Source organism: Scyliorhinus torazame, chromosome 12, assembly GCF_047496885.1.
Source record: "Scyliorhinus torazame isolate Kashiwa2021f chromosome 12, sScyTor2.1, whole genome shotgun sequence".
Classification (NCBI taxonomy): Eukaryota; Metazoa; Chordata; class Chondrichthyes; order Carcharhiniformes; family Scyliorhinidae; genus Scyliorhinus; species Scyliorhinus torazame.
In genome coordinates this window covers 214,053,053-214,067,607 of record NC_092718.1, presented here as the reverse complement: position 1 = coordinate 214,067,607, position 14,555 = coordinate 214,053,053, and the positions used below count along the sequence as shown (strand labels likewise).

At 53.0% G+C, this 14,555-nt stretch overlaps 1 protein-coding gene across 2 annotated transcripts in view; it reads right to left on the bottom strand.

The window, feature by feature from the left end:
- Positions 1-3,753: 3,753 nt before the first annotated feature.
- gdpd1 (glycerophosphodiester phosphodiesterase domain containing 1) overlaps positions 3,754-14,555 on the bottom strand; it is a 71,460-nt gene continuing 60,658 nt past the window's right edge. For both annotated transcript variants that reach the window (XM_072469903.1, XM_072469904.1), the window contains 4 exons: positions 10,092-10,225; positions 8,763-8,822; positions 7,934-7,985; positions 3,754-6,371 (listed from right to left, as the gene is read on the bottom strand). In XM_072469903.1, coding sequence (XP_072326004.1) covers positions 6,240-6,371; positions 7,934-7,985; positions 8,763-8,822; positions 10,092-10,225 — 378 coding nt within the window. In that variant the 3' untranslated portion in view covers positions 3,754-6,239. The remainder of the gene's footprint in view (positions 6,372-7,933; positions 7,986-8,762; positions 8,823-10,091; positions 10,226-14,555) is intronic.

Below are 14,555 nucleotides of genomic sequence, written 5' to 3'. Positions count from 1 at the left end.
TAATGTTTACAATTAAGGGGCAATTTAGCGTGGCCAATCCACCTACCCTGCACACCTTTGGGTTGTGGGGGTGAAACCCACGCTGACACGGGGAGAAAGTGCAAACCCCACACGGACAGTGACTCAGAGCCGGGATTCGAACCCGGGACCTCAGCGCCGTAGGCAGCAGTGCTAACCACTGCGCCACCTAATTAACTTTAATTGTTAATCTACAAACAATATTTGAAGAAACATCTTCACTGGCCCCTGAAGGGCAATAAATACTGGCCCAGCCACTGATGCCATGAAAATGAAAATCGCTTATTGTCACAAGTAGGCTTCAATGAAGTTACTGTGAAAAGCCCCTAGTCGCCACATTCCAGCGCCTGTTTGGGGAGGCTGGTACGGGAATTGAACCGTGCTGTTGGCCTGCTTTCAAAGCTAGCGATTTAGCCCTGTGCTAAACGGCCCCCATGTCCCATGAACGAATTTTTAAAAAAGTTCTTGGGCAGCACGGCGGCGGTGGTTAGCACTGCTGCCTACGGCACGGAGGACCCGGGTTCGATCCCAGTCACTGTGTGTGGAGTTTGCACATTCTCCCAGTGTCTGCATGGGTTTCACCCTCGCAACCCAAAGATGTGCAGTGTAGGTGGATTGGCCACGGTAAATTGCCCCTTAATTGGAAAAAAAATTTGGATGCTCTTATGGGTCAGGGTTTAGAGAATCCCAAAGTGCATCATGGAGTTCATCTCCCACAACTTTTAATAGATTGTGGTGCGAGGAGCACACGGCCCACGCTACAGAAAATGGACCAGTGGTTTTTAAAACAAAACAATGTTTATTCTATGAACTCAAGTTAACCTTTTTAAAACAAACAGTGAATATCTTAGCAACCAGTAAATCAAATACACCCCCCAAAGACTACAACACTAAGTAATCTGTATGCTGTTCTTTTAACATCCAAAAGACTTAACGAACCTCCAAACAGGAGCACATCAGGGTTTACATTCAAGACTGAAAACATTTATACTTCTGCTGAATTCACCAAATGATCCATAGATAGTCTTTGGATGGCAGAGATCAACAGCAGTGCAGCTCACAGACACCCCCAAGCTTTCTCAAACTGGAACTAAAAAAAAAAGCAGAAGTGGAGCTCAGCTCCACACACTGACATCACTCCAGTAACATGAGCAGCTCCATTTCTTAAAAGTACATTTCTTAAAGTGACATTCTCCTGACACTCTAAATTTATTTTAAAAATAGTATTTGAAGAAATGGATTTGGTTGGCACTTTGTGCTGTCAACCTTGAATGTTTCTGGAATGTACAGCCTCGATGGGCCGAAGGGCCTTTACTGCTCTGAATGTTTCTGTGATTCTGTGAATAAGAAATTTAGTTTAAAATTAAACTGCACAGGGTTAAGCAAAATCATCTGGGCATTGTTAGATCATCGGGGGTGTTCGGTAAAGGCTGGGGGCACTGGAATTGGGGAGAGGTAGACTCTGATATTTGGGATGTGGGTCTTGCCGTTCAAGATACTCCCCCAGCGTCAGCCGATTCGCTGCTCCACGTTCCACTGCCCATGCTGCGGTGGGATAATAGGGGTGATGGAGAGGGGGGCAGGACTCATTCAGCTACCTGCATCTTCTAGCAGCTGATCCACAGCTCCCACCCAGAAGACTGCAAACTCTGGAGCTGCTCGTTCGGCCCCAATCGATGCTTCAGCTTCCACTCGAATCCATTTACACAATCTTCCATCCCAGCACAACTGGGCTTATTATATAATTATTCCAATGCCCTTCTGTACGGTAGGTCACATCATTGTGATATGCATAAGCAATCATGTAAATTGTGATCGATATGACCTCCAACCAGTAGGTGGCAGTGGAGACCAACCACGTGACACTTACCCCAGGGAGTCTGCGGATAGTCGTCATAGCAGATAGTCACATTTGTAGTAGCTCTCAGATCATTTATAACAGTTAATAGATTTTGATAATTCTCTACTGGTTATCTAACCCACGTTATCATTTAACAATAAATGTTTAACTAATCACAAACCAGACATTCTCTAGTGCACTTATTCCGACCGGCCAAGCACCAGAACATGACAATCATCAGAGGCACTTTGGAGATTTCCCTCTCGTCTTATTTAGACTGTGAGCAAGTAACGCCGCAGGTAACTCTGACAACTGGTTAAGTAACTTACGATGTGGCAACCTGGTTATCCGTTGTCTCTACTGTGAAGTAGAGCAAACCCCTCCCCCCTCCAGCTCTATTCCCCATAGTCACACACATTTCTCAATTTTACCTGACTGAACATTGCATTAAGATATCATTCTCTGTCTGCATTTAAAAGTACTGTTTGGTGTATTTGTGGGTGTATTTTATTAGTAGAATGGAAAATGGGTTTAGCACCAAAAATTAAGCATCGTTAATACGGATGCCACGCTTTAAAATAGTTGGAAATTACTTTTTTAAAAAGCTGTTTTGAACCATTGGAGTTTTATCAGTTTCCTTTTAATTAGTTAGTTAATCAATTTTCTTTTTTGATATAAAAACCTTTAAAACAGGCCAGCTGGCTCGTGCCTGGTATGCCTCAGAAGCGGAGCTCAATTTGCCAAGGCTTGTTAAAACATTGCAAATAGGGGTGACGTGGCGCAGTGTTTAGCACTGCTGCCTACGGCGCTGAGGACCCGGGTTTGAATCCCGGGTCCCTGTCCGTGTGGAGTTTGCACATTCTCCCCGTATCTGCGTGGGTTTCACCCCCACAACCCAAAGGTGTGCAGATTAGGTGGATTGGCCACGCTAAATTGCCCCTTAAAGAAAAAAGGAACTTGCAGCGGGGAAGCTGAGGCTCGGAGGGAGCACAAAGACCTCCAAACAACCCGACTACCCCATCTCTCCAGCAAAATAATTGGGTACTCTAAATTTAAGGAAAAAAAACATTGCAAATTGGCAGAATGCTGTAGTGCCTGCTGACCTGGGGTAGGGTATGGCCAGCTTTCTGGGTAGAGACTGATCCAGGCGAGTCTTGAACCAACATAAACGACTGTGCCAAAATTCCCCCCCCTCCCCGCTCCACTTTGGGGTGTAAGTCAGTTTCATTTAAACGTCAACTTTTTTTTTTGTGCGCTGATTTGGTCGAATATGCCCACACTACATGAGCATCATAGTAGTTAGCACTGCTACCTCACAGCACCAGGGCCCTGGATTTGATTCAGACATGTCTGTGTGGAGTTTGTATGTTCTCCCCGTGTGTGCGTGGGTTTCCTCCGGGTGCTCCAGTTTCCTCCCAAAGTCCAAAGGTGTGCTGTTAGGTGGATTGATTGTGATAAATTGCCCCTTAACCTAGGTGGGGTTACGGGGATAGGGTTGGCCATGATTACTTGTCCCTTAATCTAGATGGGGTTATGGGGATAGGGCAGGGGATTGAGCCTACGTAGGGTACTCTTTCGGAGGGTTGGTGCTGACCCGATGGGCCGAATGGCCTACTCGTTTAATAAGGGGATCAGGGGTTAAGAGGACAAGGCAGGAGAATGGGGATGAGCAGACTCGATGGGCCGAGTGGCCTAATTCTGCTCCTATGTCTTATGCAATATAGGAATGCTGTGATTCTATGGTTACTTGACCATCTCGTCCACCCAGTGTTTTGAGTCTGCGAATGAATCAGGAAAGGACCTGGACGGACAAGTGCTATCATAAATTTGGGGAGGGGTTTTTAAAAAGTCATTTACACTAACATAAAGAAATCACAACAGACACCAAACAGCCATTAAGGTATTTCCAGATTATTTTTTAAAAAAACATTTCACTCTCATCACGACAATTTAATCACATTAATGATTGTTAACTCACGCTCAGCGTTAAGACCAACACAAAATACATTTAAGTTGAATCATTACAGAAGGGGAAAACCCTGTTTTGTCCATGAATCCATTTCAGCAGCAGGTAGGGTGAGTGCCCAAAACATGGGAACATTTGATAGCCAGCAAATGTTAACAGATCATAAAACTCTAAAATAAAAACATTAAGCAAAAAAACAAATATTAACCCCAACATTGCACTCGGTTGGAGGGGGGGTTAGGTCTTTTCCTCAAAGCAGCGTTTGTTTGGTTTTGATCTGGTTTCAGGTTCAGTCCGAGACAGAGACACAGAGACACAGAGACACAGAGACACAGAGACACAGAGACACAGAGACACAGAGACACAGAGACACAGAGACACAGAGACACAGAGACACAGAGACACAGAGACACAGAGACACAGAGACACAGAGACACAGAGACACAGAGACACAGAGACACAGAGACACAGAGACACAGAGACACAGAGACACAGAGACACAGAGAGAGACAGAGAGAGACAGAGAGAGACAGAGAGAGACAGAGAGAGACAGAGAGAGACAGAGAGAGACAGAGACAGAGAGAGACAGAGACAGAGAGAGACAGAGACAGAGAGAGAGAGAGACAGAGAGAGAGAGACAGAGAGAGAGAGACAGAGAGAGAGAGACAGAGAGAGAGACAGAGAGAGAGACAGAGAGAGAGACAGAGAGAGAGACAGAGAGAGAGAGAGAGACAGAGAGAGAGAGACAGAGAGAGAGAGAGAGAGAGAGAGAGAGAGACACAGAGAGAGAGAGAGACAGAGAGAGAGAGAGAGAGAGAGAGAGAGAGAGAGAGAGACAGAGACAGAGAGAGAGAGAGAGAGAGAGAGAGACAGAGACAGAGACAGAGACAGAGAGACAGAGACTACATTTGTCCAAGACTCTGGAGGAGGTGATGTTGCAGGAATATTTCTTTTATGCTCCAGAAAGTGTGCTGTTAGTCTCCAATGGAAGAACACCAGTTCAGCAGTGTATTGAGGAGAGACTGGGGAGTCAGTGTCGTCAAGGTAACGCCACTGGTCTCATCCTTCGGAGGATCGGGCTAATGTTCTGGGGAACATGGCTTCAAATCGCAAAATGGCGGCTGGGAGAATTTGAATTCAATTAATAAATCTGGAATATAAAGTCAGTAATGTCCACGCTGACTATCATCAATTGTTGCAAAATCCCATCTGGTTCACTAATGCTCCTTTAGGGAAGGGAATCTGATGTCCTTACCAGGTCTGGCCTATACGTGACTCCAGACCCACAGAAATGTGATTGACTCTTAACTGCCCGAGCAAGCCACTCAACCCCAAGGCAAATGCTGGCTTTACCTGTGACACTCCCATCCCAACCCCATGAAAAATGGTGCGGCGTGTCACCACCTCCCCTGATAAACACGTCTCCCAGTGGTTCGCAGCACTGCCAAATCCATCCTGTAGGGGCAGCATCGTGGGAGTCTGTTCTCACGAGCCTGGGAAGCCCCCACCCAAGCACTGAAAGTACAATGCTGCATATCGTTGGACTTGTGGGAGCACCCGGAGGAAACCCGCGCACACACGGGGTGAACGTGCAGACTCCGCACAGACAGTGAACCAAGCCGGGAATCGAACCTGGGACCCCCCCCCCCCCCCCCGCCGGAATGCGGAAGGGTGATCCTATTGTGGTTCTCGTGATTTTGGAAGGAATTGATAATGTGGAGAGAGCGAGAGAGCGAGAGCAAGAGCAAGAGAAGCCATGTCTGCTGGCTGGGGGTGGGGGATAGAGTGGAGTAAAGTGGAGGGGAGGGGCTTAACCTCAAATCAGAGCCTAGCCTTCCAGGAGAGCTGTCAAGAAACACTTCTTCACGCGTAACATTCAAAAGGGGAGCGGGACAAATACTTGAAAATGACAACAAATAGCAAAGTGCAGGTCATTGGGGAAAGTGCGGGGTAGCGGACTATCTCTTTCAAAGAGTCAGTACCGGTGTGACGGACCCTGTTCTGTGATTCAATGGTTTCAACGACTGCGGTTTCATAAAAATCCAGTTTGTTTTTATATATAAATTTGCACCAAGCCAGTAACACGGACCAGGTTTCCAATAAATCACCTGACCAAGGGCAAGAATCTCGGCCTCAAATAACCAGATTCAAAAAACCCAGAAGGTGCTTTGAACAAAGTTAATAACTTTAAGAGGGAACATTTTCTGTGGCCATAAATTATAGTTAACGGTTAGTGAATAAGCGCAAATGATTGTGAACCATCCTGCTGTCGCGAAAGTGGTGGGTGCTTCTCTTACAGAAATACTGAATTGGCCAGCCGAAGCTGATGGGGCGAGCGAGGGGGCGTGTCTGGCCACCTTTCCCCTCTCTGCCACCCCGCCCCACTTCCCCCCCCTCCCCCCACAATCTCTGCTCCTACTGCTCTTTGCAGGGGTAGCATTCCAGGAACTCCTTCAGCTGGATTGGGTAGTCCGTCATGACCCCGGTCGCCCCCAGTTTAAACGCTCGCTCGAAGTCTTCCTTGTCGTTTAACACCCATATGTAAACCTGCAGGGCACAAGAACAAGGCAGCTGATTACTGGCAACAAGGGGGAAGGTCGCGGGCGGTTAATCTTAATCCCCCATCCTCGTCTCCCCCCCCCCCCCACCTCCAAATCAACAATCAGCCCTGCCCGGAAGACCAGGTGACAGCTGAAAAGCTGCGGGGGAGATTTAATCGAATGACCAAATGGCCTCCTTCTGTACTGTTCAATGGGTTCCAGCTGTTCAAAGTCACAAGCTGCTTTGGCAGAGTATTAAGGAGGAGCTGTATCCGCTGGTGTGTCCCAGGGAGCCCAGGGCTTTTGTTTTAAGCACAGAGTTGTTGCAAGGCTCCGCCTGTTGGGGCAGTGGAATCCGATTCAATAGGAACGTTCAAAGGGGAACTGGTTAATACAGGGAAATTTGCAGGGCTTTGGGGGTAAGAGCCAGAGGGGGAGGGGAGGGGATGGGAGGGGAGGGGTAATTTGGATAGCTCCTTCAAAGGGCCAGCACAGGTTAAATGGGCTGAGTAGCCTCCTTTCTACCCTGTATGCTTTACTGTAATTAACAGTGTGGTTGTGAAGACAGGACTCAGGATAACAGGGTAACCGTAAGGACTAGTTTCTCTCTCTCCCCCCTCCCCAGCGTTGGGTCAGTGCTTGGGAGTGAGCAGCCCGCTCTCAAAGACTGAATTTATATATCGCCTAGTGTGTAACGTGTACTTTAAGCGCCTGCATTATAAACTGCAGTAACTAATGCTCATAAACAGGGCAGCCATTTTGAGCAGACAAAGATCCCACAACGAAAGAGGCAGCTGGTATTATTTCCCGCTGGTGGCAGCGAATGAAATTTTGATCTGGTGGCACTCGGATCGGTTACATCCAGCCAGAAGGCTCCGCGGTTTTCTCACCCGAAGGACGGCACCTCTGGCAGTGCAGCGCTCCCTCCGCACTGTACTGGGACGTCAGCCTGGATTGTGTATTCAAATCGAATCAAGCTCAAGTTGAGGAACTGTTGCCAGATTCTAATCCAGGCATGGTCAAACTCGGGGGCGTAACCCGCGGGTGGGTCGCGAGCGGGTGTCGGGGGGGGGGGGGTCGCGGAGCCGTCCGTCGCGGCGCTCCCGATCGCGCAAATCAGCGGGCAGCAGCCGGCTTCTAATAATTCCGGCTGCGAGCGGCCTTCAAAATGGACTGGAACAGATTTTAAAAATTGGGGCATGCATGCGCAGTGCGGCCGCATTTAATTTTATATGGCCGCAGCCTTTTTTTCCCCCCCCCCCCCCCAAGTTCAGGGGACCAAAAGGTACAAAGCGACCATTGGGGCCAAAGGGAACCAAAACCATTTGCTCCATTTTTGTCAGCAACAAACAAGGTAAGAGAAAATAGTGGGTCGCGCAGGTCGGCCAGTTGGTAAAAATGGGTCCCCGGAAAAAAAGTTTGAAGAACACTACCCTAATCAGTGCATCAGATTAAAAAATGCAAAAGGTAAACCAGTCTCATCCAGCGGAGGTCAGACCCGAAGTTACAAAGGTGTCACAGAACAAAACTGCATGTTTCAGCGTCACAGAACAAAACTGCTTGCTTCACCTGAATTCCTCGTGCCTTGAGATGCTCAAACAGAGATTTCCTCATCAGTAAACTGAATGGGTAGAAACGAGAAACACCAAAGATTAACTCGAGAATTCCTCAGCGGAGAATCGCATTCCCAATGGGGCAGAGATAACACTCGCGCAGTTCTGACGGATTTCACCTCTTAAAGGAGCTGCCTCACTTCATCCCACAACCCCCCTCCCTCCCAGATCACTTAAACCGTGGGTGGCCCAGCCCTCCAATCTCCATTAACGATGGACGGCATGGTGGCACTGTGGTTAGCACCGTTGCTTCACAGCTCCAGGGACCCGGGTTCAATTCCGGCCTCGGGTCACCGTCAGTGCGGAGTCTGCACTTTCTCCTCGTGTCTGCGTGGGTTTCCTCCGGGTGCTCCGGTTTCCTCCCGCAGTCCAAAGATGGGCAGGTTAGGTGGATTGGCCACGCTAAATTGCCCTTAGTGTCCAAAAGTTTAGATGAGGTTACTAGGTTACGGGGATAGGGTGGAGGCGTGAGCTTAAGTGGGGTGCTCTTTCCAAGAGTCAGTGCAGACTCGATGGGCCAACTGGCCTCCTTCTGCACTGTAAATTTGATTCTACGATTCTATGATCAACGGGGACCAGCACCTTGCAGGGCGGATAGAACCTTCAAAAGATGAGCTTCCCCTGATTTTAGCCTCCTGTCATGGAAGAGAAGAAAGTTTTCAAATAGAGAGAGAGGAGAGTCAGCGCGCGCACACGCATCAGTGGCGAAAGAGGCAGCAGATAGAGAGACGAGATACACACACAGGAACGGGCAATACAGTTTCAAGTTAAGTTCAACTACTCACGCGTCGGTGAGCCAGATCGTAAACCGTTGCGTTCTGGATATCTTATTCGGGTCTGTCAACCTGGACATGAAACAAAAATACATTCTTGGAAGGAGGACCTGGCAGCAAATCCCTGCTAATTTTCGCCAAGGTCATCATATTTTCAATACTGTGTCTACACTAACTGAAAGGAGCCATTGTCAAGATTATAAATTGCGTCCACACGTGGGCTGTGTCTGGAGAGTTCTCCGGGATGTACAACACGGTGAGCACAGTCCGGTCACCAAATTTTGAAGGACACTGGGGTACAAATTGGAGATGGTGACACCCAACCTTAGGAAAGACATCATGACCTTTATATTAAATTTTAAGGTTGCGTTAAGTTGGTGTAAAATGAGGAAGCACTATTTCACAAACAGTATGGAACTATGTCCCAAAACACGGGGAGGGTCAATTAAACTTTTCTACACCGAAATTAATAGGCTTTTGTGGAGTAACAGTGTCAAGGGAAATGCAACAATGACAAGCAAAATAAACCTACAGAACAGGTTAGAGGGGTTCAATAGCCTGGGTGTGCTCTGTTTCCTGTGTCTTAAGGACATTGCACATTGGGTGTACTGTCAATGCTGCCATTCTGTTATTAGGGTATCACTGCTGATGGGCTAAAGAAACTCAAGAGATAACGCTCCTCATTCTATTCTTTTCCTTGAAGACCATTCAGCCTCTGTGCTGGCTCTTTGAAAGAGCTGTCCCATTAATCACACTGCCCCGCTCTTTCCCCACACCATGGCAAATTCTCTGGTGTGGGGGGTGAGGGGGTGAGCACTGGTCCAATACTGTTGTTCAGCCAGGATCCTGGGCCATGGCACGATCCATCCGACCCCTGCTAGAAATGCATTGCACGTGTGGGGCAAGGGTCAGATGTGGCCGTAATACCCAACTCTTGGTATTGACCAGGCAGCCTACACGCCACCTCAAGCCTTCGGATGGCACAAGGCACTCGAGAGTTCCAGTGCGTGAATCCGTAGCCCAACGAGGGGCGAATGCCGTGGGCCGGAGAGACCAGACACAGGTCATTACAAAAGTCAGCCCCGCCACTAATGGAAAGGAATAAACTCTCCCTTCGTGGCAGTGCTAATCCTGCCAATGGGGTGGCCATGGCAACGCCAAAGGTGCTACAGGTGGCAAACGCACCTCAATGGTAGTGGACATGGGTAAACCCACCTCCATCCAGTTGATAATGCCAATCCACCCACTGGGAGCCCCATGGCAACAGAAAACTGCCAAAGGCACCGCGCACACCCTCTAGTTAAGAGTTGAACACGGTGCCCGCTCAAAGAGTTCACTTACTTGAGGTTAATGGTGGGCATGGGGATCTCCAGGAACTGTTCCCGTAGAGGATAGAAGGGTAGAAGTCCAGTGTAAAACAGCCCGACCAGTAGGAGCACTCGCTGCTGACTGAACAGGATGGGAATTTGCGGATTCTGTCAACAACAAAGAAAAGCAAAGCACTTCACACGAGGTGTCGGCAAATTAAGAAGCTGGTGTGTAAAAAACACATCCAGTACTTGGCTGTCCTCTCCCGGTTATGCAAACAAAACCATCAACCATTTCGCAGAGAAATAGTAATGGCCGGAAACACCACTGGGGGAAACGTGTTTCAGGGCGGACGTGTCGGCTGGGTCAGGTGTTTGCGGGCGGACGTGTCGGCTGGGTCAGGTGTTTGCGGGCGGACGTGTCGGCTGGGTCAGGTGTTTGCGGGCGGACGTGTCGGCTGGGTCAGGTGTTTGCGGGCGGACGTGTCGGCTGGGTCAGGTGTTTGCGGGCGGACGTGTCGGCTGGGTCAGGTGTTTGCGGGCGGACGTGTCGGCTGGGTCAGGTGTTTGCGGGCGGACGTGTCGGCTGGGTCAGGTGTTTGCGGGCGGACGTGTCGGCTGGGTCAGGTGTTTCGGGGAGGACGTGTCGGCTGGGTCAGGTGTTTCGGGGCGGACGTGTCGGCTCGGTCAGGTGTTTCGGGGCGGACGTGTCGGCTGGGTCAGGTGTTTGCGGGCGGACGTGTCGGCTGGGTCAGGTGTTTCGGGGAGGACGTGTCGGCTGGGTCAGGTGTTTCGGGGCGGACGTGTCGGCTGGGTCAGGTGTTTCGGGGCGGACGTGTCGGCTGGGTCAGGTGTTTGCGGGCGGACGTGTCGGCTGGGTCAGGTGTTTAAGGGAGGACGTGTCGGCTGGGTCAGGTGTTTAAGGGAGGACGTGTCGGCTGGGTCAGGTGTTTCGGGGCGGACGTGTCGGCTGGGTCAGGTGTTTGCGGGTGGACGTGTCGGCTGGGTCAGGTGTTTCGGGGAGGACGTGTCGGCTGGGTCAGGTGTTTGCGGGCGGACGTGTCGGCTGGGTCAGGTGTTTCGGGGCGGACGTGTCGGCTGGGTCAGGTGTTTGCGGGCGGACGTGTCGGCTGGGTCAGGTGTTTCGGGGCGGACGTGTCGGCTGGGTCAGGTGTTTGCGGGCGGACGTGTCGGCTGGGTCAGGTGTTTAAGGGAGGACGTGTCGGCTGGGTCAGGTGTTTCGGGGCGGACGTGTCGGCTCGGTCAGGTGTTTCGGGGCGGACGTGTCGGCTGGGTCAGGTGTTTGCGGGCGGACGTGTCGGCTGGGTCAGGTGTTTCGGGGAGGACGTGTCGGCTGGGTCAGGTGTTTCGGGGCGGACGTGTCGGCTGGGTCAGGTGTTTCGGGGCGGACGTGTCGGCTGGGTCAGGTGTTTGCGGGCGGACGTGTCGGCTGGGTCAGGTGTTTCGGGGAGGACGTGTCGGCTGGGTCAGGTGTTTGCGGGCGGACGTGTCGGCTGGGTCAGGTGTTTCGGGGCGGACGTGTCGGCTGGGTCAGGTGTTTAAGGGAGGACGTGTCGGCTGGGTCAGGTGTTTGCGGGCGGACGTGTCGGCTGGGTCAGGTGTTTAAGGGAGGACGTGTCGGCTGGGTCAGGTGTTTCGGGGCGGACGTGTCGGCTGGGTCAGGTGTTTCGGGGAGGACGTGTCGGCTGGGTCAGGTGTTTAAGGGAGGACGTGTCGGCTGGGTCAGGTGTTTAAGGGAGGACGTGTCGGCTGGGTCAGGTGTTTCGGGGCGGACGTGTCGGCTGGGTCAGGTGTTTGCGGGTGGACGTGTCGGCTGGGTCAGGTGTTTCGGGGAGGACGTGTCGGCTGGGTCAGGTGTTTGCGGGCGGACGTGTCGGCTGGGTCAGGTGTTTCGGGGCGGACGTGTCGGCTGGGTCAGGTGTTTGCGGGCGGACGTGTCGGCTGGGTCAGGTGTTTCGGGGCGGACGTGTCGGCTGGGTCAGGTGTTTGCGGGTGGACGTGTCGGCTGGGTCAGGTGTTTGCGGGTGGACGTGTCGGCTGGGTCAGGTGTTTCGGGGAGGACGTGTCGGCTGGGTCAGGTGTTTAAGGGCGGACGTGTCGGCTGGGTCAGGTGTTTAAGGGCGGACGTGTCGGCTGGGTCAGGTGTTTAAGGGAGGACGTGTCGGCTGGGTCAGGTGTTTCGGGGCGGACGTGTCGGCTGGGTCAGGTGTTTCGGGGCGGACGTGTCGGCTGGGTCAGGTGTTTCGGGGCGGACGTGTCGGCTGGGTCAGGTGTTTCGGGGCGGACGTGTCGGCTGGGTCAGGTGTTTCGGGGCGGACGTGTCGGCTGGGTCAGGTGTTTCGGGGAGGACGTGTCGGCTGGGTCAGGTGTTTCGGGGAGGACGTGTCGGCTGGGTCAGGTGTTTCGGGGAGGACGTGTCGGCTGGGTCAGGTGTTTCGGGGAGGACGTGTCGGCTGGGTCAGGTGTTTCGGGGAGGACGTGTCGGCTGGGTCAGGTGTTTCAGGGCGGACGTGTCGGCTGGGTCAGGTGTTTCGGGGAGGACGTGTCGGCTGGGTCAGGTGTTTCGGGGAGGACGTGTCGGCTGGGTCAGGTGTTTCGGGGCGGACGTGTCGGCTGGGTCAGGTGTTTCGGGGCGGACGTGTCGGCTGGGTCAGGTGTTTCGGGGAGGACGTGTCGGCTGGGTCAGGTGTTTCAGGGAGGACGTGTCGGCTGGGTCAGGTGTTTCGGGGCGGACGTGTCGGCTGGGTCAGGTGTTTCAGGGCGGACGCGTCGGCTGGGTCAGGTGTTTAAGGGAGGACGTGTCGGCTGGGTCAGGTGTTTAAGGGAGGACGTGTCGGCTGGGTCAGGTGTTTAAGGGAGGACGTGTCGGCTGGGTCAGGTGTTTCGGGGAGGACGTGTCGGCTGGGTCAGGTGTTTAAGGGAGGTCGTGTCGGCTGGGTCAGGTGTTTAAGGGAGGACGTGTCGGCTGGGTCAGGTGTTTCGGGGCGGACGTGTCGGCTGGGTCAGGTGTTTAAGGGAGGACGTGTCGGCTGGGTCAGGTGTTTCGGGGAGGACGTGTCGGCTGGGTCAGGTGTTTAAGGGAGGTCGTGTCGGCTGGGTCAGGTGTTTAAGGGAGGACGTGTCGGCTGGGTCAGGTGTTTAAGGGAGGACGTGTCGGCTGGGTCAGGTGTTTCAGGGCGGACGTGTCGGCTGGGTCAGGTGTTTCAGGGAGGACGTGTCGGCTGGGTCAGGTGTTTCGGGGCGGACGTGTCGGCTGGGTCAGGTGTTTCGGGGCGGACGTGTCGGCTGGGTCAGGTGTTTGCGGGCGGACGTGTCGGCTGGGTCAGGTGTTTCGGGGCGGACGTGTCGGCTGGGTCAGGTGTTTAAGGGAGGACGTGTCGGCTGGGTCAGGTGTTTAAGGGAGGACGTGTCGGCTGGGTCAGGTGTTTCAGGGCGGACGTGTCGGCTGGGTCAGGTGTTTCGGGGCGGACGTGTCGGCTGGGTCAGGTGTTTCGGGGCGGACGTGTCGGCTGGGTCAGGTGTTTGCGGGCGGACGTGTCGGCTGGGTCAGGTGTTTCGGGGCGGACGTGTCGGCTGGGTCAGGTGTTTCGGGGCGGACGTGTCGGCTGGGTCAGGTGTTTAAGGGAGGACGTGTCGGCTGGGTCAGGTGTTTCGGGGCGGACGTGTCGGCTGGGTCAGGTGTTTCGGGGCGGACGTGTCGGCTGGGTCAGGTGTTTAAGGGAGGACGTGTCGGCTGGGTCAGGTGTTTAAGGGAGGACGTGTCGGCTGGGTCAGGTGTTTCAGGGCGGACGTGTCGGCTGGGTCAGGTGTTTCGGGGCGGACGTGTCGGCTGGGTCAGGTGTTTCGGGGCGGACGTGTCGGCTGGGTCAGGTGTTTGCGGGCGGACGTGTCGGCTGGGTCAGGTGTTTCGGGGCGGACGTGTCGGCTGGGTCAGGTGTTTCGGGGCGGACGTGTCGGCTGGGTCAGGTGTTTAAGGGAGGACGTGTCGGCTGGGTCAGGTGTTTCGGGGCGGACGTGTCGGCTGGGTCAGGTGTTTCGGGGCGGACGTGTCGGCTGGGTCAGGTGTTTCGGGGCGGACGTGTCGGCTGGGTCAGGTGTTTAAGGGAGGACGTGTCGGCTGGGTCAGGTGTTTAAGGGAGGACGTGTCGGCTGGGTCAGGTGTTTAAGGGAGGACGTGTCGGCTGGGTCAGGTGTTTAAGGGAGGACGTGTCGGCTGGGTCAGGTGTTTCAGGGCGGACGTGTTTGAAAGTTTATTGTCACTGGTAACTCCCTCGGGGGACTATAGAATTGCGACTTTCTTAAATTGGCATGTGAAAACAAAGTTGCTCGCACAGAGGGGTGGAGGGGCAGGAAGGATATATTCCTGCTGAACAGGCAGGACCCATTAGATCTCTCGCTGTAGTGGCTGCTTAACGCGAGTGAAAACCTGTCATTCATGTCCTCTGGCAGGGGAAACCCCAAACATGAATTTTAACCA